This window comes from Leptopilina boulardi, unplaced genomic scaffold, assembly GCF_019393585.1.
Source record: "Leptopilina boulardi isolate dan_hultmark-lab unplaced genomic scaffold, ZJU_Lbou_2.1 LbouV2_58, whole genome shotgun sequence".
Classification (NCBI taxonomy): Eukaryota; Metazoa; Arthropoda; class Insecta; order Hymenoptera; family Figitidae; genus Leptopilina; species Leptopilina boulardi.
This window is the reverse complement of record NW_026138003.1, coordinates 1,619,485-1,642,894: the sequence shown is the minus strand read 5'-3', so window position 1 is coordinate 1,642,894 and position 23,410 is coordinate 1,619,485. Positions and strand designations below refer to the sequence as shown.

Here is a 23,410-nt window from a genome sequence, read left to right as displayed (position 1 = left end):
TAATTGCTTTTTAGTCTAAAGAAAGTATTTTTCTTTTGGTGATCAATTTGATCAATTCTTTGAAAAAAACAGTAATTTATTGTACGATTGATCTCAAGTAAAAAGAAAAAGTAAATTATTTTATCGATTATTATTATTTTGATACTTTAAGTAGGAATGTGCCGCAAATCGAAGTCAAGCGAGCTTTTACAAAAAAATATTTTAAAACAATTTTATAAGGAAACTAATTTTTAAGTATATTTACGTTACTACGAGTCACAAATGCAAAGAATTTAAGATAAATATACGAAGCTGAAGTACGCAACGTTTATATAAACGATTTTTAAAGAAATAATTTTTTAAAATGAAAAATTCTATAATTTTTTGCCTAAAAAATATTTCTTGTAGTTTTCATATTAATCAACGAATTATAAAAAAATATTTTTTAGGCAAAAAATTATAGAATATTTCATTTTAAAAAATTATTTCTTTAAAAATCGTTTATATAAACGTTGCGTACTTCAGCTTCGTGATAAATATCGTAAAATTAATGAGATATTGGTAAAAGAAAATTGTTATACCGGGTGACTCAGAAAAATTCATTTAAACAAAAATCATTATAAATTATAATTATTTGAACGATTTTATGTGTATTAGCTATCTGTGAAACATACTATCACTAAGAATAACTAAAAATAAAAATTATTATCATTATTATTATTATTATTATTATTATTATAATTATTATTATTATTATCATTTATTTAAAATTATTAAATGAGAGTGGAAATCCATATTGGTGAGTTTGAGGTTATGTTTATCAATTTAATTAAATTTTATTTTTATAACAAACTCAAAAAATGTAAATTTAATTTCAGTATTTAAGAGCATTTGAACCTTCGTGACGTCACAAATCATGGCGCATGACACGCAAACTTCTCAGGTATGTGAAAAGCACAATTTTGAATATTTTTTAAAAAAACCTTTTGGAAAATGTTCAGAATAACATAGACTCTGTCTGTTATGTGCGAAAAATTCAAAATTTTGCGTTTAAAACGTTTTTTAAACAATGTTAAGGTCACAAATCATGGCGCATGACACGCAAACTTCTCAGGTATGTGAAAAACACAATTTTGAATATTTTTTAAAAAAACCTTTTGGAAAATGTTCAGAGAAACATAGACTATGTCTGTTATGTGCGAAAAATTCAAAATTTTGCGTATAAAACGTTTTTTAAACAATGTTTAAGTTGGTTGTCACAAGTAAGGAAAAATACACAAATTGCTTATATGTAGGCATTGTTTAAAAAACGGTTTAAACGCAAAATTTTGAATTTTCCGCACATAACAGACAGAGTCTATGTTATTCTGAACATTTTCCAAAAGGTTTTTTTAAAAAATATTCAAAATTGTGCTTTTCACATACCTGAGAAGTTTGCGTGTCATACGCCTTGATTTGTGACGTCACGAAGGTTCAAATGCTCTTAAATCTGATGAGGCCCGACGTTGACGGGCGAAAGCTCATTTAATAAGAATTTTAAAAATAAAATGTGGATTTTTACCAAAAACAAATAACATCTTGACTAAATTATGCAAATCCAAAAAAATTATCATCTATACTAAAAGTAAAATTTTTATCAAAATACATTAAGAATGATAGATTCTATCCAAATTTGAAAAAACATGAGCCAAAAGTTTTGAACGTTCAAATGAACAAAATATATTTTTTCAATCTATAAATTATTAAAAATTATAACGGCAATGTAAAATAAAACAGTAAATTAAACAATTATTAAATTAATAACTTCTTTTTAGGTATTTAAAACAATATTTTGTAATAAAATTCATACTTAAAGAAGTTGCAAAAAAAATTTTGTTCATTTGAACGTTCAAAACTTTTGCCTCATGAAAAAACGAGAAAATTTTTTAAGAAAAGTGGCAATGATGGATTTGATTGAATATTATAATGAACCTTTTTTGAATCGCGTAGTATAATCAGCAGTCTTTTATCTATGTTTTACTGTCACGTATGACATCAGATAAACAAACATGGCGTCAGAAATTATTTTATTTAAAGCTTTTGTGTATAGCAGTTTTTAAATTTCGCGCCAAATTACGTTTAATTAAAAAAATGCCATGTTTCACGGAACTTTTTGCTGAAGAAAGAGTAGTATCTTTTATTCTTCATTTATATAGTTCACTTTAAAAATCTTTTTCATACATTAATCGACGGTGAAGTATTTAAAAAAAATTGTACATTATTTTGAAGATTTAATTTATCAAAAAAATCATATTTCTAGGACTATATTTTTACTGGAAGTGTTCCAAAAAACTAAATTTATAGGTTAGGAGAGGTTAACTCCATAAGACACATTGTTAATTTAATTGCAAATATTTTCAAAATAGACGGTGAAAATTGTTTAAACTTTACAAAATTACGAAAAACCTGCCTCGGAGTGATCGTTCAAAATTCGTTTTTCATATTTCAACTAAGACGACCGAGTGATAAATTCAATTATTTATTTACAAAATTACGTCAAATTAATTCAACTTTAACATATTTCAAAAGCATAAAAAAATCTTTACTTTTTGTTATTGTACATTCCTCCTTAACTCAACGAGTCATAATAATTATTATCGTTGATTGATTTTAAATGATGCATCAATATTTTTATCAAAAAATTGGTAATATTTTTCAAGAAAAGCATTCTAGATAAAAATTTTAATTATTATTTAAATTATTTTATCGATCATTATCTTTATACTTTAACTCAACGAGTAATTCTCATTATATTATCGTTGATTGATTTCAAATAATGCATCAATATTTTTATCAAAAAATTTGATAATATTTTTTAAGAAAAGCATTCTTGATAAAAAAAAAATTTTTTTCTGCAATTAAGTTTCGTTTGTAACATTTTGAGAATAAACAAATTTTAATAAAAAAATATTTTATAATTTATTATATATTTAAAGTGGTAAAATTTTCATATTTATAACTATAGCAATATAATCCTCTCTCGCTAACGCTCGCTCGGTTGTAGTTTTACTTATTATTATTTATTTATTATAGTTAATACCCTTAATGCAGTTTTTTTTATTTATATTAAAAAACTTAGTTAATTTTATTATTTTTATAAAGTTTTAAAGTTTGCGTATATTAAAAAGACAATAAATTTTCTTTTCTATCTTCAAACATTTTTTAGAGTTATAAAAAAATTATTTATTATTTCACAAAAATTAAAAAGAAAAAAATGACTTTTCGTTGTTATTCGTGAAAAATCATGATAAAAAATTAATTTCAACAGCAAAAAAAGTTTTGCATGGGTCGTTCGTTTACAACTTTAATGTAATAAAGGATTTGTGGTTTCTTTGACAAAAAAAAAAAAAAATTCCCTAACTTTTCTAGATTTAAAAAAAATCCCTGACTTTGTGGCCATTCTATTTTATGACGATATATTTTTTGTGAAACCATGTAATGCAAACAAAAAAAAAAAAAAAAAATGGGATAGTATAATAAAAATTTCCTTAACGAAAATTTTTTTACATCTTTATATATTCAATAATCTTAAAACAGATTTCAGTACAGCCATTTTTTACAACTTAAAAGAAATGCCGATTCTTAATATACGATTAATATGTAAATTTAAAATTAATCACTGTAAAAATTAAATACTTAATTAATTTAAAACACAATATCATTATTGGAGTGTATTGAAAGCGTATATATATATATATATATTGTTAAATTTGCATATTCCTCTGATAAAATCTCTATGTACAGGGTGTGTAATATGTATATGTATAATTATTCAATTATAAGGGCGTAGAAAACGAAATTTCGTTTAGTACCAACAAAGTGTCTATATATGGTATAAAATATGTAAATTCTGAGTACGCATTTTCTCTTGTTCTTTTTATTTTTGTCTACACAATTCTGATTAGCTCAGGAATTATTTTCAAAAGTGCGTCTCATTTTTTTTTCGACATTATAATCTCCGCGTTTATTTTTCAAATCCATTTTTTTTAAAAAGAAGAACACTTTTATTCTCCATCAGGAATTATAAAAGTCACATTTTCATAATTTTTCAAAGAAAATTTTTTTTTGAAATACGTATAAGTTTTGGAATACACTCATTGAAAATTCAGTATATTTTTAAGTCTGTTTTGACTTTTAACAATAATTATAATAAGCCATTGTGGAAGTTTTGAGTTTAATTTTTTTTTTTTGAGTTAAAATTGTTTTTTTACACGTAACCACTGGCTTCAAGTTTTAGAGCAGCTTCGTATGATGGTAAGCCCTCGTCGTCGTCATCATTGTTGGTGACTTCTTTAGATTTTATATGAGCCGTATCTGATTCCGGGCAAACCGGAAGTATGTTCCCAAGACTCCTTGGTGATTCCTTCTTATCACTGGGCGAGGGTAAATTCTGGGGGTTGAAGATTAGGCTTTCATAAGCTGGAGGTGGTCCCGGTGTTACTGGACGGGGTACTGACGATAAGGTCCCTTCTTCCGTTCCGTTTAAACCTATCCCTCGCTCGTAACACTGAAAAAGAAAAGGAAAAGAGAAATAATGCATTATACCTTGTCAAAGAATCTCGGGAAAATTTTCAAATATAAACTGAAAATGATTAATTTTATATTTTATCACCAAGAAATATATTTCATTTTAAATCAAAAAATTTGTTACGAAAAAAAAATTTTTCTGAACTGCGACCATTAGACGCAAAAAAAAAATGATTATTCAATAAATATTTTTTTGAATTAAAAATTATATTTATATTATTTATTTATTAAATTAATTAAGTTAATTTATTAATTATATTATATTATGAATTATAAAATACATTTTTTAGTTATTTATTTTTATTTATTTATTAAATATAGTTATAAAGATTTTTATAATTTTACTTGTTAAAAAAAAATTGTTTTCTAGCGCAATTTTGGAAAAAAAAATTTCATATTACTTCAAATTTCGACTGAATTTAAGATAACGAAAATATTATTTTTTTATGATTGTATATAAGCAAATTTAAGAAACCTCCGCTTGTTTTTTTTTACAGTGAAATAATAATACTTTTTACATGTCCGCATATTAAACTTTCATGTTAATATTTTTTTTTCACTTGGTTTCAATTGTTTTTTTGAATTTCTCTCTCCGCACTCGTGATAATAAAAAATAATAAAAGGAACTTAATGATAACACAGAAAATTAAAAGACATTAAAATAAGCTGCAACGCTTATTATTTTAATCCAATTTTGCTTATTTTAATTCATTTTGGTATTAAAATAAGCAAAATTAGATTAAAATAATAAGCGTTGCAGCTTATTTTAATACCATATAATTTTCTGTGAACTACAAATATTTCAAGAAAACTTCTCTTGTCAAGTTGAAAGTAGTATAAAAATTTTCTAAAGTTTATTGTATATTGGAAAATTTCTACCATACAACAATCTGAAATCAGACCAAATATATAGGATCATTGCTCGCACATTTTGAAGATTAGTTACTTTAAGATTAGATTTATAAAAAGAAAAAAAAACCTCAACATAAAAGGATAAAAATATAATGATAGTGAATTGATAAAAATATTTACGACATACTGATAATTTTTATTAACAAAATAATTTCTATAACCTACATTTTCAGTTTAAACGCGTTTAGACAGATCAACGACTTTTTTTTAAAAAAAAAAAATTAGTTTGGATAATATCAAAAAAAAAAAAAATTGTCAAATTTTTTAAAAAATCCTATTTTGTGATAAAAAATTTTATAATTTTTTGCTTGAATTTTTTTAAAATCATAAACGTTATGCAAGAACTTCACTACCATGCCTAGGTCACGTCCCTTTTTATTAGAGTCATTTTATAAAAATAGTGTATCTATAGTCAAGCAGCTAAAAGTAGTTAAGGCTGTTTTATTGTTAGTCGGTTAACCTCTGTAAAATATTTAGAAAACATTTATTAAAAGGTAAATGCTCTTGAAAGAATGAAAATAAAAGTTCATTTAAATAGAGAAAAAATTATAATTAAAAAAAAAATTTATAATTTACAAAAATTTAGAAAAAAATATTTAATCTAAAATTAAGAATTTATTTATCGCATCTAAGAATATTTAAATGAAATTTATTCTTAAATTTAGTATATTTTTAGTCAAAAAAGAAAAATATATTCTAATTTTAAGAATTTATTGAATTTAAGACTAAATTATATTAAAATATTCTAAAATAGGTGTCAAGGATATAATCTTAATTTTGGAATAAATTCTTCTTAGTATAGGTACTACTATTTTAACTCTATATAAGGATCAATAAAAATCACAAGCAGAGAAAAAATAAATTTATCTCAAAGATAAATAAATACCTATTTATTCGTTTCAAATAAATTTTATTTGTTTCATATAAATTGTATTTGTTTCATATGAATTTTATTTGGTTTAAATAAAAATTTTATTTTTACAAAACAAATTTTTTATTTGAAACAATAATAAATAGCTATATAGCTTTGAGACAAATATATTTATAGTTATATTTTATTCAAATACATTATATTTAATTCGAATAAAAATATTTCTCTGTGTTTAAAAATTTATTACTGTTTCAAAATTTAGAGAGTATATATATATATATATATATTATTATAAATATTGTTTTAAAGTGTTTGTAACTACAAGTAAAATATTTTGCTCTAAGAATAATATTTTACATTATTATTGAAACATTTTTTTTTCTTACAAAAATTCAGACTTGTAATTTTAAAGGAAAAAGTGATTTTTCAAACAGTTTATCTACACTTTATACATATTTTCAAAGCTCTCGAGATAAAATCTCCATTCTTTTGCCTGGTGAATATTAACGCGATGTTCTCTCTATACAATATACGTTATACTTTGATTTTGCAATAAACAAGAATTTTGAATATATATTCCTTTCTGAATATAATTATCATGAAAATGTAATTTCTAAAGTTTATATATATTATTGTCGTTCTTGTTCAACCGTACTAATTTTAAAAGAAAATTGATTTCAAATAACTATTTTACTGAAACATAATTTTATATTTTCCTTTTTCTCCCCTTTTTTTAAATCGTATATTTAAAAAGTTATAAAATTTCAATCACATTTTAAGAAAAGTTTCTTTAAATCAAAAGGAATTCTATAGTTAATAATATAAATTAAAGATTATGATAATATTTCTCTGAATCGAAGATATATTTCTATGAATTAAAGAATATAAAAACTCTTTAAAGAAATTAAAAAAAAAAATAAGTTGACGATTTTTTATTCAAAAGATAAATAAATTTCTATCTGAAGCAAAGAAAAGAGAAAATTTTTTTTTTTAATCTAAAAAATTACTTTTTTTTATAAATTACAAATTTTGAAATATCTAGATAGTTATATATACCTATATATGTATAAAATATGTTTTTTTTCTTTTAACTTCAAAATGACGAACGAATAATAATAGTTGCGAATGTAAAGAATAGGAAATAATTTGATCTATAACTGCGCTAAAAGTTTTTAGTGTATATACTTGTTTAACACTTATTGGAGAAAGTATATGGCGAACAACCGGCATATATATATATATATATATATATATATATATATATATATAAAGAGAAGAAGTAAAATTAAAAAGTAAGTTGAAGGATTAAAATTGGAAAGCTTAGAAAGGAAAAAAAAAATGAAGAAGTTATATGGAAAAATGGGGATATATTTTACGACTGCAATCCTTTTTCGAATGGTTTGCTTACCATAGCATGAGAATCCATCGTAAAAATTTCAAGACTGTGAACATCTGGTTCAGTGCGCCAGTATTGAGAATATTCCTGCGGTCGATGCTTTCGTACATTTCTATGACAGCAGTAACAAATCAGTACGACGATCATAATCACACCGCTGAGCATGGCTCTAAGAAAGGAAAAAAAAAATAATAATAATAAAAGAATCGTTAAAAACACACTAGTTACCTGAATAATCAATAATTTGACACACGCCATTAGAGTTTATTTTTTACCAAATTTCTAACTTATTAAATTAAATAATTACTTATGTAATAAAAATTTCTTTAGGTCAGTTTTTTAAACTTTAAAAAAAGGTCTAAAATTTTTATTATTATTAATGTAATTATATAAATAATATGTTAATTTAATAATTATAAGTTGATAATATCGATCACTCCGAGTCAGGTTGAAAAAAAAGAAATTTTTTTATTCAAACTAAAAAGAAAGAATTTTTTTTTCATTCAACCAGACTTGGAATGATCGATATTACCAACTGTATTATTAAAATACCGCCGAGTAATAAATTCAAAGTATTATAATTAATATTATGTTTATAACAATAAATTTTAACTAACAATAATTTTTTAGCAATTGTAATTTTTTATTATAGTATTATAATTTTTAATTAGCGGAAAGGTAACATCGATTTAAGTAACCCAGATAGCACGTAAGCTTCAAATGTCCCACCTAACCCAAGCTTGCATGGTAAGCTTACCGAAAGATTGCAGTGTAAGATTACTGCAAGATTGTGGTGTAAGGTTACTGCAAAATTGCACAATAATATTATCGCAAGATTTCTCAGTAAGCTTGCACGGTAAGCTTGTAGCAAGGTTGGTGCAAGGTTGCCAAATAACCTTACTTTCAACCTAAAAGAATTTTTTTTTATTATATAAATAAAACGAAACAAAAAAAAATTCTTTTAGGTTCAAAGTAAGGTTATTTGGCAACCTTGCACCAACCTTGCTACAAGCTAACCGTACAAGCTTACTGAGCAGTCTTGCGATAATCTTATTGTGCAATCTTGCAGTAACCTTACAACGCAATCTTGCAGTAATCTTACACTGCAATCTTTCGGTAAGCTTACCATGCAAGCTTGCCGCTAGCTTGCTGCAAGCTTACGTGCTATGTGGGATTATATTCGAATTTAAAAAAAAATTGATTTTTTTCTTTAAATATATAGCTTATTAAGAAAATTGAGTTTAACAAAAAAAAATTGCAAGCAAGTTATTTTTTTTTATACAATATTAAATTAATTTTATATTTCAATATGTGACGCTCCACGAGAAAAGGGTTATATAAGAAAAAAAATTTGAGGTTATGTTTAGTGATAATTTTAGATATTTTTAATTATTTAAATTCAAAAAAAAAATTTGTTTAGAAATTTATATTGAACAAAGACTTTAATTTTGAATAATGATTTCGAAAAAAATGACAAACATAACCTAAATTTTTTTTTTTTTTCCCCTTTTCTCGTGGGGAGTCACATCATATAATAATGATTTTGAAATATATTTAAGTTTTTATATTGTTTTTTTCTGATTTTAGTATCCTAAAAATTTATTTCTAGCATTATTATCTGATTGTATATGTATATATATATGTACAAATGTATATTAAGTTCCTATTGGCGAAATGGTAAACACTCCCTAGGTGACCATTTCGCGAACATTCTAGTCTACTAAACTTTATGAGTATTGACGCGATAAGTAAAGGTCCTTTTTATTCAGTTATAGGAAAGAAGTGAAATATATATGAAAATTATTTTTTATAACAATTATATAATTTATAAATTAAAAATATTAAAAATAATAACAACAATAATAATAATAATAAATAATATAACATTGAAATATTAATTTATTTACTTATAAAATCACTATCCATTATTATTTGTGGGAAATTATATTCAAAACATAGGCTAAAAAAATAACAGTATAAATTTGTGAAAAGGATTGAAAGAGAGGCCTAAAGCTATTAATTTTTTCTTTGTGCTCTTTTAATTATGATGTTAACTAGCTGAGTGTAATCGGGTCAGAAGACATCAAAGAATTTTCAAATCTTTGAGTAATTTCTCAAGCGACTAATGACCGAAACTCATAATGTGCATGTGCTAAACAAAATTTACCATTTGCTTGTATTTAAATTCAAAAAAAAATTTTTAATAACTTTTTAACTTTGAATAGTATGGTTTTTAAAAATTTTTTAATTTACTTTTATAATGTGTGTGTGTATTTGGATTCTAATTCCGTTTCTATAATTAAAGTTTATAAAAAATTAATATGTTTTCTTATGTTCTTTTTTTTATATACTTTAGTACTCTTGTACGAAAGGGCATTGCCCGTATATATATGTAAATAAATAAATAAATAAATATTATAATTATTATATATTAATAAAAATCATTTTTATTTAAGGGTAAATTTTTTACAGTAATTATTAAGAAAAAATTAACATTTTAAAAATTCTTCATAAAAATATAAAAAACAGTTGAATTGGACATAATTTGTAAGAGAGTATAATAAGAAGTTGAATCATATAAAGATGTGGGGATTTTTTTTTTCCCCTTTCAAGGCGTCGATAATAATTATTTTTCATCAGAAAAACGCGAGAAATATTTAAAAATGAAAAATAAATCAACTCATGAAGTAAAGAGAAAAAAATTCTTTTTTTTTTTTTTTTTTTTTTGAGAAGTGTAAAAATCCTTGACTCTATTCAAGAGACAGGGGATTTGGGGTATTCTCACGGTTCTAAAGTATCAGGTCGAGACCCTAGATTTTACAAGTACACTTGCAACGCGTCCGCCTTTTCAAAAGAAAGTTTCATACACCTTTTTTTTGCGCAACAGTGATTATATCACAAATCGAGAAGAAGAAGAAGGGAAAAGGACTTCTTTTTCATTTGTACAAAAGTTACTTTTTAAAATCATATTTTTTAAAAAGAACAAAAAATTAAACAGAAACTTTTTCTTCTCTGTTACTTTTAAATAATAATAATAATAATAATAATAATAAAAAGAAATTCACTTTATATATATTTTTTTCTCATTGCGAGATATTTCCGTTTGACTCAATTTCTTTTTTAAATACATATAAGTAAATTAAAATTTGTCAATAAATTCTAAAACCGATCATGAGTTCACAAGGTTTATGATCAACATTATTTTTTATAGAAATATTTTTTTAATGAAAAATTCTATGATTTTTTTCAATAAAGATATTTTCTTCTTTATTGATCAATAAATTGTAAAAAACATTTTTTTAGTTTAACCTTTTTTTTTATAATTTTCCGTCTTTAAATAAATTTTTTTCCTATAATCGTTTATCATAAACGTTATGTGGATTTCAAATTATTTTAATGCCAACTAATTTGAATTAGTGAGAATTCGTTCACTAATTTAAATCAGTTATTTCTATTAATTTTTTAGTAAAACTTAAATTTTATTAAAAATTAGTGAAAATTTCTATTAATTTGAATTAGTGAACGAATTCTCACTAATTCAAATTTAGTGAAAATGCAAAAATAGAAGAAGAAACGAATTATATTTTTAGAAAGGAGGACAAATTTTTGTTCATCAAGACAAGTGCATATGAAAAAAAAAAAATAAATAAAAAATAGAAATAGAAAATATTTGAAACTCACCCTCCGAGAAGAATATTCACGTTTCCATGAAGATCGGGCTCAAAGCGACTGGATCTTCCATTCCCAATGGATGACATGTTATAACCCTGAAGAATATAGCTTAGACCGGAACCACTTGAATTATTTGAATAATATTGAGAAGAGTGCACAGCTGTTAGAACTGCAATTCTCTTCATTGACATCTTAAAAATCGAAAACTCTTTTGTTTTCATTGAACTCCTACTGAAATACTCCTTAAATCATTGACTTTTAATTTTTAATTCTTTATCTTCATTTTAAAATGTTTATTCTACTGTGCATATATAATAATTTAATTTCTTTCAATTCTATCGATAATTTTTAAATTATTATATTTTCATTTCACTATTTTTTGTCAATCATTCTCCACTGACATTTCTTCATTTTTTAATTCAGTGATTAAATATTTTAAATTTCTATTTTAGACAGTTTCACTTGATCACAGCCTATATTAAATGCAGGATGTAAAAATCCTTATACTACAGTCTACCAAGTAATACTTGAAGTATTTTAGTGCCTTAACTTATATAATTTTTGGAATCTGGAAAAAAAATTACAACAATAGTTAGAATAATTTATAAGAATATAAATATTATAATATCTATTAAATCGTATGAATTTACCATACTTAAAAATCATTAATTAAAATTTTCATTTCGAATAAAAATTTGGGAGAATTTTTTTTCAACTAATTTTGATTTAAAAAAATTTTTAGATTTTTATTTTATAAAATTTTTCTATAGCAATTTTTTAATTAAAAAAATTCTAATATTACCGAATAATGATTAATTTAGCAAAATTCTTCTTCAATTGAATTTTAAATGATTCGAATTTTTAAATTCCAGAATTTTCAATTCACCAAATCTTGTCCGACAAGTAATCGACTGAAAAATTTTGGCGCGTATTATTTAAAAATTAACCAATCACAATTTTATTCATGATTATTTTGATTGGTTAATTTTTAAATTCGCGCCGAAATATTTCAGTTGATTGTCTGTCACCGATTTACAGTTTCGGACAAAAATGAAAATTCGTGCAAATAAAAAGTCGGACATATGAAGATTCAGTGAATTGTAAATTCTGACATTTAAAAATTCGAATCACTTAAAATTCTATTGAATAAGAATTCTGCTAAATTCATATTTGCGATTAAATTAGAATTATTTAAATAATAAAAAGTTTGTTAAAGAGAAATTCTGTAAAATAAAAATTCGATATCTAAAAAATGTTGTGAAATAAAAATTCATACAATAAGAAATTCTATTAAATGCTAATTCGAAAAATGATAAGTCGCCTAAAAAATAATTATATCTAATAAAATTCTTCACAATAAAAAATCGAAACAATTGACTTTTATGGGAAATTTCTGCGCTCAATTAATTGTTATATTGGAAATTAATTAAATTAAAAATATTTCATTTTATCTACTAGATTAATAATAATATATATTTTAAAACAGAAAATTTTGATTTCAGGTGTCGCTGCTGAGTGTAATAGATTTTGGATGAGGCTATACACAGAATTGACAGAATTGACAGGTACTGAGATTTTAATTTGTACTGTCAATATTATATCGATCTTTCTATCTCTATCATAAATTAAAAAAAAATTGTTTCACTGAACTTTTCTTATCGATGATAGCATGCGTTATAGTTTTTTTTTTTTTTTTTTTTTTATTTATTTCATAATGTATATTTTGTAGTTTATATTTTATTTTTTGAATTCAGGTGAACAATACTCATGAATATTAATTTCTTCGATCGGCTTTGAAAACAGGTTGTTATTATTCATTGGCAAAGCGAAGAGTAATTTCAAATGCTTTCAGGTGAAAGAGATTATGTTGCTTATATCAATATGGTAGGTTTTTTCATTTTCTCGATTTTTGTTTTAATCTCTAAACACGCGCGCACACACACACAGCATGCAGTGAGATCACTTTAATAATTTAGAATATATTTATATACATGAAACTAATATTTTTTTCCTTTCGTAATTTTATTTGAAAAAAAGTTTGTATTAATTTTTTTTATTCGCTAAAAAATATTGTCTAGAATGTTGATGAAAAAATGAATATATTAAAAAAAAAGAAATTTTAATTTGATAATTGAGCGTAATGCAGAAACCAGTCATTCGTAAAAAAATGAGAATAAAGTTGCAAAACCATTTTGAATTTTATAATGTACTGTCTTTTAGGAAATGAAGAGGCACATCTTTTTTCCTTTGATATTTTTTTGTAGAACGAATATTTTAGGTAAAAATGACAAAAAACTATAACAATTTTCAAATTTCATTTAATTTTACCTTTTTTCTGAATTTTTATTTTCTAATAAAGTTTTATTTCTAAAAAAAAATTTTTTTTTATTAGAGTGAAAATGAATTTTATCATAAAAAAATGATTGAATTAATTACTTATTTATATATTTTATATTATATTATATATATAATATAAATAAAATTTTCATTATTAATTTTGTTTTTAAACGCAAATAAATATTATCGAATTAAATATAAAATTTAAATTTCAATTATAAAGAGAAAACATGAAATTTATCTTATTAATTTTCTTTTTCAAATTTTATAAGCTACTTAGTATTTTGCTTTGAATATATATATATATAAATTTCGACATCAAAACATTTCTGAAGATATCTTCGATAAATAACTTCAAGTTTTCATAAGCAGATTTCAGTTCGAGTTTTACAGTTAAATATTTGAGTTTGTTTATGGAAATCTTTAAGTGCTTGTTAGTTAAAATGTTTAATATTTTTTCTTTTACAACTCCTTTGTATTTCTGTATATTATTTAAAATATTAATGCATTTTCTTCTTTTTTATATAAATGGTAACCGTTATGTAATTTTTTTTAGTTTAGTATTTAACTGTTTGTAAAGTTTAAGAAAATTTTCAAATTACAACTTTTCTCATTTTTCACTTTTTCTTTTTTTTTTTTACTAAATTATGCACCAAGAAAATGTTTGGTAGTTAAAAAATTTCTTAACATTGAGAGATAAGAAAAATCGATCACTTTTGAAGTTAAATCATTGGGAAACCGTAAAATTTGACTGAAAAATGATTTTGTCTTTTTTAGTTTTAAATTGATATAAAAAAAATATTTTTTATAGTGAGATATATATATATGTATTTTTTTATGATGGTATCAAATCATGACATCAAGAAAAAAAGTAAATTTGTTTTTTTTTTAATTTTCTACTCCAATAAACGAAAAAAATTTATTTACATATTTTTTCTTGTTTTATTGTTATTGTTTTATTATTGTTGTCTAAAGAGAAAAAATGTTCTCACGTCTTTTTCAATTTAAAAAAATTCATGGAAACTGGACACGCCAGCTGTATACGTTTTACATAGAAATAATATATAAATCGATTTGAAACTTGTTACATTTTACTTTGCTTCAATAGCACGCATGATATTCAAAGTAATTGTTTCTTTTTATTTTCTGAGTGCAACAGACTCTCTTGAATAATGAGAAAAGTTGCAATTTCTGCACAACTATATACATAATATATTTTCAAAACTTTTTCGAAATTCACTTAACATATTATATTTGTTTGGAAATTATGTTATCCGTTATTATTTGCAAACAAACATATAATTGTTTTCAATTTGAAAACGCTAATTATATATTATCTGTTTTGCACTGTTCTCAAAATTCATATAAGGTAAACGTACACAATTACGGCCTAGTACGTTATTACGTGCTATTTCTTTATACTAATTGAAATAAGAAATTGATAAAATGTTTCAACAAGTGAAAAATTGCAACACAAACTTTGCTATTTATTAGATCAATATTCTGTGTTTTAATTGCATCTATTTTGTTTATGTATTGAAAATAAAAGTTTTTGTCAGTGTGTCGACGACTGAGCTTTGTGCAATACAATATACTGTAAGTGACAGCTAGGACTGAAGGTGATCTTCGTAAGGATATTAAAAGTGAAGTGTGTTTATTTTTTAATTTATTTTTTAATTTCTTGATTAATTATGATCTATTTAAATTATATTTTCTATTGCTGAATTATTTTTAAAAGTTTTCTTTATATAAAAATACTTTTTTAAATACACGGAATTATGTTCGCTCTTCTCACACGAAGTACATTATTCCGTTTGAAACACGTAAATAGGGAATTACATTGTTTTATATTATACTTATTTTAATGAATCTAATAAGAATATTAAATGTGTTTACATTTTTTAACAAAAAATGAAATTATAAATAAACAAATGAGGTAATTGCGTACTAGTATTTTATTAACCATATTTGAAATATTTTATTAGAAATTATATTAACGGAATTAGGTTCAAAACATTTTATACATACATTCATTATTCCGTGCTATACGCCGTATTTAAGTTTAAGTAAAATGGAAAAAGAGTTTGTTCACAATTCTTTAATTTTAAACTTATTAATTATCATTTCAAGAGGCAAATTTTTAAAAGTATCGTTTTTTATAAGAATTATTAGGTATTGTCACGAAAATAATTCAAGCAAAATGTGAAAAAATATCAATTAAAAATTAATCAAATGAGTGGGACAAACTGGCGCTGGCTTGATAGAGACGATATCCTCATCTACGATGCTCAAGATGTTTTAAAAAAACTGAATCCTCTAGTATTATTTGATAACCGTAAAGTATATATGTTTAATGATTTATAATATTATTTCAAAACAAGTTAATGAACAAAGCGAGTAACCGAAGAAGAAAAATAATGACTGAATATTACAAAAATTATCATTTGAATAAACATTATTTTATTTGACATCTGTGTAAAAAATTCCCTTTTAAACACAATCTTAAACTAATTTTAAGATTATGTTATTAATATTCTTATAAGAATAATTATTATCAAACAAATTGATATTTTATATATAAGTATGTGTGAAAACCTGGAATATGCCGCAATTATGGACAAGTTGGAACGGAATTAGTTACATGACAAAATTTTTAGAACGGAATTACATACAATTGAAAGGATTTAAAATATATTAAAAAATAATATAAATTTAATTTTTGAACAGATATATAAAATGAAAAATTGAAAATGATTGAATAATTTTTACAATACAATTGTTTTCTTAAATTTTAAGTTACTTGATAAAATAAGAAAAATAAAATTCTCAGGAAGGGCCTTAACATGCCGTAATTGTGTACATTTACCTTACACGATATAAATTTTTATATGTATTTCTATAGTTTATTTACATTCATATAATATATGATTTTATATATCTTTTATTTTATTTTCATCTATGTATTTTATTTTTATGTCTTTTGGTTTTTGTATCTTTTATTATAAAACTAACTATAGAGAAAAAGTATATTTGTCTTAAAAAATTTTTTTTATTTGATTCCAATAAAAAGAAAAAATTCTAAACTTTTTTTACGTATATATTTTTTATTTTTATAATAAGGAGTTTTTTAAAAAAAAATTTTAATTTAATTTAATTTAATTTTAATTTAATAGCAAATATGCTATTAAAATTTTGTCTGTGGTATGAAAATGGAATCCTTCGATTTGACTATAATTTCTTCAAATTGAAATTAATTCCTCTATTTTTAATATCAGATACTTTTTACTTGAGAGGAAAAATTTAACAAATGACAAAATTTCATTATTTTGATGAAAAGTTTTATTATTAAAATATATAATTTCCTAAAAAATTGAGTAATAGCTATAACAAAAATAATAATGACTATGAATAACCTACGATAATGTTTCGTCTATTTTAATAAAAAGTGTAAATACTTTTGTTATTTAAAAATGTATATATTATAATATTTGAGGTTATGTTTATACTTTTTTTAGAAAAACTGCATTTTTAATGTATTTTTCGAACATAGTTCTGAGTGTAATGTATCTTTTTCTAAGATCGCACTTTTGTGAGTTCCTGGTGTAATTTTGCGTCGATTGATATATTATAGACCCATTTTCATTGAAAACTCGCGTGAAGATTTAACTTTTAACATTCTTTGCTGTTTTGGACCACTGTACGACGGTATCGTGAAGTCACAACGGTACAAATAAAACGCTGTTGCCAATGAGTTTTTCATGTAAAAACAAAGATTGTTTTTAAAATCGAATTCGACATGCAGGGAAATAAAAATATAAAATGTGTTTTGTGTCACTGTGTAATAGTACTACAATTAAAACACGTGAAAAAATTGTTTTTTCCTGTGCCACAAAATGAACTTGTCAAGGGGACAATGGTTTCTAATAGCAAAACGTCTGGATGTGCAAAAAATAAACTCAAATTTTTACCGTTTTCAAGATCACTTAAATGAAAGTATTTTTATTACAAAAATTTTAATTTTCTGACGTATAGATGCAAACAAACATAAAAAATGCAACAAAAATGAAATAAAGTTGTGAACATAACCTTAAAATTAAGAAATTGAAATTAAAAACTTTATTTTCATAATCCTGACTCCAATTTACAAAGGAATTTCACTTATTCTTACAGAAATAATTTAGGAAACAATTAATTAATTTTCTTAACATTAAAAATTAATTGATTTAGAATATGTTATAAAATTTAATTGTTAAACAAGTAAACACAGCAGACGATGCGCAACAATGTACCGATGTGACGTCATGATCGAGTAACCAATAAAAATCGTTTTCTTCTGGCATCGATATATTCAAATATTTTTTAACTTTAAATTAATTTTTAAAATTTAATTAAAAAAAAACTTTCAACGCTAATATATTTTAAAATACTTATATTTATGATTTCATTAAAACAAAAAAACATTAATTTTTTGTCATGAAAACTCCTTATTATTTAATATTTAATACACATGTTTTATACTATTTTCTATTTATATGATTAAATATTCTTTAAGAAATATTTAATCAAGAGAAGGGTGCCTAATATTCAAGTGGTCTAAATCAAATGAAAAAAGTGTACATTTTCCAAATTTTGCAAGTCACAATCACAAGCAGTGTAAATGACGTTTGAAATGATTCGACCGTTTGCGTCTTGGCCTTGGTCTCTATTTTATTAATAAATGAAAAAAGTAGTTCACCCCGATTAGTTGCGGTTGGTACACGTAATATCGCGAACTTGGACATATACGATCAAAACTACCCTGGACATTTAAAAGCGTCTCTCTTTATTTTTCTTTTTTACTATTTTTCCTTTTTTTTGTTTGCACTGAAATCTTTTTCGTGTCCACTAACATTTAAATGCATTCTTTTATATCGTAACGTATAAATTTACTTGTAAAATATTGTTTATGGCTGTTGTTGCATTGCTTATCAGTAGAATCATCTATTCACCATTTCTTCACTACCATGCGATTTCGTACCATCAAAAGGTATTTTTTTTTCCATATTACTATAGCAAATATTTTATTGCCCTTTACAAAAAAGAAAATTTCAGTAATAACTTTAAAAAAAATTTCTTTTTTTATATTAAAGAAAAAAATTAAAGAAATTTGTTTTTAGAAAGCTCAGAACATAATACAACAAGTGTATTATAGAGCTTGAACATTAGAAACATGATATGTAGATGGAAAGGCGAGAAGATTTTTATAACAAGGATTTATTTTTACGAAAATATTGGCCAACACTGAAAGCCTTGATGAATGTAAACACTGATACAGGAGATGTTCTGATACATAAAAAAAAGACACAAAAAGGACCAAAAAAAAAAGAAAAAAACACAATATATAGAAAGAAACAGGAGGATAAATTTAGAATTTGACAAATTTCCCTAGAAAAGTTCAATAGGAAATCGATACCACTGCTTTTTAACTATTACACTCCTTATGATTTTCCAGACGAAATTGTGTTTCTCATACATATTTATCCGTTCCAATTAGATTTTTTTTTATCAATCTCACTCTTTCTGGCGTATAATGGATGCAAGAATATCATGCTTCCTGAAGCATTCACTTTTTTTTCTTGTTTTTTTTTTAATGCTATTCACTCTTTTCCTCAACTATTTTTCAGTTCAGTATATATTACGTATTCAACAACATACATAAATATTATTGTTGTTGTTTATTCATTTACATATATATATATATATAAACAGTCTTTTGTTTACATAAAAAACACCCTCATTTAAAAAAAAAAAATTAAGAAATTAAAAAAATAAATAGAAACAAATGACACGAATTATTTTATTGTTATTCTATAAATTTGAGGTCCTTAAAAAGACGATGCTGAAGTCCACAATATTTATGAAAATTACAAAAAGAAATTACCTTTTTAATACAAAAAATTACTTATACAATTTTTTTTATTAAAAAAATTTGTTTTTATAATTTTTGATTAATAAACATTGCAAAAAATGTCTTTGAGATGAAAATTCATAGGATTTTTTTTAATCAAAAAATTATATTTCTTTAAAAATTGTTGATCATAATTGTTGTTAACTTCAGTATTGTAAAAAAAAATTAAATTTTTTTTTCAAAAAACAATTGTTTTTTTAATATCAACTTTTATAAATTTTTTAATTTTTATAATTTCTTCGTTATTTATTTATTAATATATTTATATTAATATGTATTTTATTATTATTACTATTATTATTATTATTAAATAATTAGAGATGGTAAAATATTATGTTAATTAAATTTCGGATATTTAAAAAATAAATTTGTAAATTCATCAAATTTAATAAGGATTCATATGTGAATCGATACATGCCGTTTTATTTTGAAATAAAACAACCTATATACATATTCTATATTTACGAAATAACCATTTAAAGCTTTGTAAAAAAAAGTGTACTACGTAGAAAAAGAAAACGGATATAAAAATAATAATCAATATTAGAAAATAATTTCTTTAATTTGTACAGGTTATTCAAATTTTTTCAGTATTTACTAAAAATGTAAATTAATATTCTAATATTATTGTTACTAATATTATTATTATTATTATTAATATACTAATATACTTAATATTATTTATATTATATTATTAATATTTATTAATATTAAATAAATATAAAAATGTAACACAAATATTTTTATTCAAGAATGGAAATACATAACACAAGGTTAGTGTTTATTATAATAATTATGAAATATCAAATTGAAAATAAGAATCACCGGCGAATTGTAAATACCGTTATTTAAAATATTATATTTATATATTGTTTATAGATTTCATATTCAAAAGAATTTCTGCCGAGAAATCGAAAACCTTTTTTTGTTAAAACAAAGAAACAAAAATTATTTTAAATGACCAAAGAAAGGAAAAAATTGACCAATAAATTATTATTATTATTATTACATACACTGGTCGAAAACTTACAACATCATATCAATTAAATAAATATTTATTTGCCAAATAGTCAAGTAACAGATTATTTGAATTTTTTTTCAGTGTACATTATTATTTAATATTGTTTATTAATATTTATATTCGAAACTATCTATTGAAAATAATTATGCATCGTTTAAAAAACAATTTGAAATACACTGGTACCAATTTATTTAATTCAAAACTGGAAAACAATTTTTGAAATTCAGTGAGACCTCAATTATTGAGACGCACACATACACTTATCTCAGAATTGAAGTTTCAGTGTATGTGTGATAATGAATTTTTTTTTTTTTAAATATAAATAAACTTACCTTTTATGACTTTCTTCCTTTGATAAAAATCGACATTAACACACTATTAATTGCATTTCAATATTATTACACATACGAAACATTGTCACTGTGAATATAATTCACGTGTTTGATAATCAGCATGTTGAATGAAATCATAATTTGATATTGCAAGTTTTGACACCGTATCATGTAATATAATGATGTTCACCCCATATTAAAAGGGGAGAATAAAGTCAGTCGTACATTTCTTTGGGCAATAATAAGAGAAAGAGAAAGAGAGAGAGAAAAACTTTGAAATGGGGAGAAATAGTATGTTGGGTCAGGAAGGAGGGAAGGACAACCTGTGTGAGCTTGATACCGTATCGCTAGAGACTGTGGTCATTGCGCGTTGCTTGGCTACACTCGACATGACTACAGACACTACCAACCAACGAATCTACCAACCAACCACCACCCCCCTTTACTCCCTCGCTCGCTTCCTACTAACAGGACTTGCGTCATGGTTTCAAAACCGCCTTACCTAACACCCCTTCTCCTCAAAAACTACCTTTATATATATACATATACATATATACCATTCCTATCTATATTACTCCAAATTGTCATTTATTCAATTTCTGCATGATGATGTTGATGATGATGAGGAAAAGGAAGTCGATGAAATTTATTTCCTGTTTCACTCATCAGGATATGTCCGTGTGTGTGTGTGTGTGTTGAACTGAGCGCGTCTTGGGATTTTCGATTAGCTCATACGACTATCTCCTAAATACTATATATATAGCGAAAGCATGCTAATGATTGTGAGTGGGAATGAGGTGGTAGGAATTTAGGTTGTAGCGAGCTTTCTTGGTTAAGGGTCCTTTATGAGGGTTCAAATGAAGAGGGTACTAAAGCTTTAATGTTGCTTTGCGGTCCGCTTCATTTACGGGCCTGATTGTCCTTTGGAATTTATATATTAAGATCAAGTGTATATTTGTTTTGGTAAAAATAGTTGCGCATAAAAATTCATCCACCTTTGTGGATTGTATTTGCAGAAGCATTTATATATAAAATATTGAAATTTTAAGATATATTTATAAAACACGAGACAAAATCGACATCGCGGACGAGAAAAGGTGTCACTTAAAAAGAAAATATGCATGTCAAATATATTTTTAACAAAGTAAAAGTATACACTCGTAATTGTGTTTTCCATTAATGTTTCTAGCCGAATTTTTATTTATTCGAATTATTATTTTGCAAAAATTTTCATTAAACCAATTTTCTATATTATAGAATTTTTATTTCCTCGAATTTATACTTAAGAATGTTGAATGATCGCTGAAATTATTTGGTAAAAAATTACCATTAATTATTGCCCTATAAAAATAGCACACTGAACGTGAAAATAATAGACATTGATTTCAAAATAATTTTTTTCTCGAAACACGAACACTTATTTACACAATCGGCCAACGTTCCAAGAATCCTTATTCTATAAATTTCGTAAATCCGAAAGATTGTGCGAAACCATGTAAAAACGCAATTGCAAAATAAAAACTAGGAAAGTAATATAATGACAGGTACATTACGTCCTGTCGCCGTCAGATGGCAGAAGCATGCAGGGAGCACAAAATTGCAATTGTATATTATTCTCCTTTTTACAATTTTTCAATCGTTTTTTTTTTGGATGGATTTGGACAATCTTTCGGATTTAGAAGAATTTATAAGACAAGAATCTTTGGTACGTTGGCCGATTTTTGAGTGACAGTGTTTCGAGAAATATTATTTTGAAATCAATGTTTATCATTTTATATGTCAATAATTAAAGGTCTCTTTTTTCCAAAAAAATTTTAGCGACCGCTCAACATTCTTTAATATAAATTCGAGCAAATAAAAATTCTGTGAAGTGAATTTTCGGTTATATCAAAATTCAGTAATATAAAAAATCGGTTTAATAAAAATTCTGCAAAATATTAATTCGAAAAAACAAAAAATTCGGTTCAATGAAAATTATATCTAATGAAATGAAATAGAAGAATTCTGTTTTACTTAACAATAATTTCTAGTTAAACTGATCGAAAATTTAACCAGATTTTCTAATATTTCTAACCAGAAAAAATTATTAAGAGTATATTTAACATTTTAATCTAATTTAACTAACCAGAATTCTAGTTATTCTAACCACACATTTTTTTCATTGAACTTTATAAAAAAAATATTCATTTTTTTAAACAAACTACTCAATAAAGGTTTGTTATATTTATCCTGCAATCTGCCCTCGTAAAAATACACACGCTCTCAATGTAAAAAAAATTTTGTAAAATTTAAGGGTGAGATACATTTTCTCGTAAATCTTTAGATTTTTGTTGATTACGCCGCGTACAGTAAACTAATTTGCCAAAAAAACGTGATT

At 23.8% G+C, this 23,410-nt stretch overlaps 2 protein-coding genes across 5 annotated transcripts in view; one reads left to right on the top strand and one right to left on the bottom strand.

Annotated features, from left to right (window-relative positions):
• Positions 1-23,410, top strand: part of LOC127290228 (probable beta-hexosaminidase fdl) — a 75,106-nt gene that overhangs the window by 18,768 nt on the left and 32,928 nt on the right. For 2 of the 4 annotated variants that reach the window (XM_051318684.1, XM_051318685.1), the window contains exons 2-3: positions 12,899-12,961; positions 13,151-13,280. In XM_051318684.1, the coding sequence (XP_051174641.1) occupies positions 13,261-13,280 (20 nt within the window). In that variant the 5' untranslated portion in view covers positions 12,899-12,961; positions 13,151-13,260. The remainder of the gene's footprint in view (positions 1-12,898; positions 12,962-13,150; positions 13,281-23,410) is intronic. The other 2 variants (XM_051318686.1, XM_051318687.1) reach the window with 1 other exon arrangement.
• LOC127290229 (uncharacterized) lies at positions 3,537-21,486 on the bottom strand. Its single transcript, XM_051318688.1, has 4 exons — positions 21,034-21,486; positions 11,406-11,964; positions 7,737-7,893; positions 3,537-4,525 (listed from the first exon to the last, which is right to left on the bottom strand). Exons 2-4 carry the CDS (start codon positions 11,615-11,617, stop codon positions 4,226-4,228), a joined length of 669 nt encoding a protein of 222 aa, XP_051174645.1. The 5' UTR covers positions 11,618-11,964; positions 21,034-21,486; the 3' UTR covers positions 3,537-4,225.

Coding starts and splice junctions, on each gene's coding strand:
- LOC127290229 (XM_051318688.1), bottom strand. CDS start 11,617: ATGAAAACAAAAGAGTTTTCGATTTTTAAGATGTCAATGAAGAGAATT. Junction 7,894..11,405: donor GTGAATATTCTTCTCGGAGG/GTGAGTTTCAAA, acceptor TTCCTTTCTTAG/AGCCATGCTCAGCGGTGTGA. Junction 4,526..7,736: donor CGATGGATTCTCATGCTATG/GTAAGCAAACCA, acceptor TTTCTTTTTCAG/TGTTACGAGCGAGGGATAGG.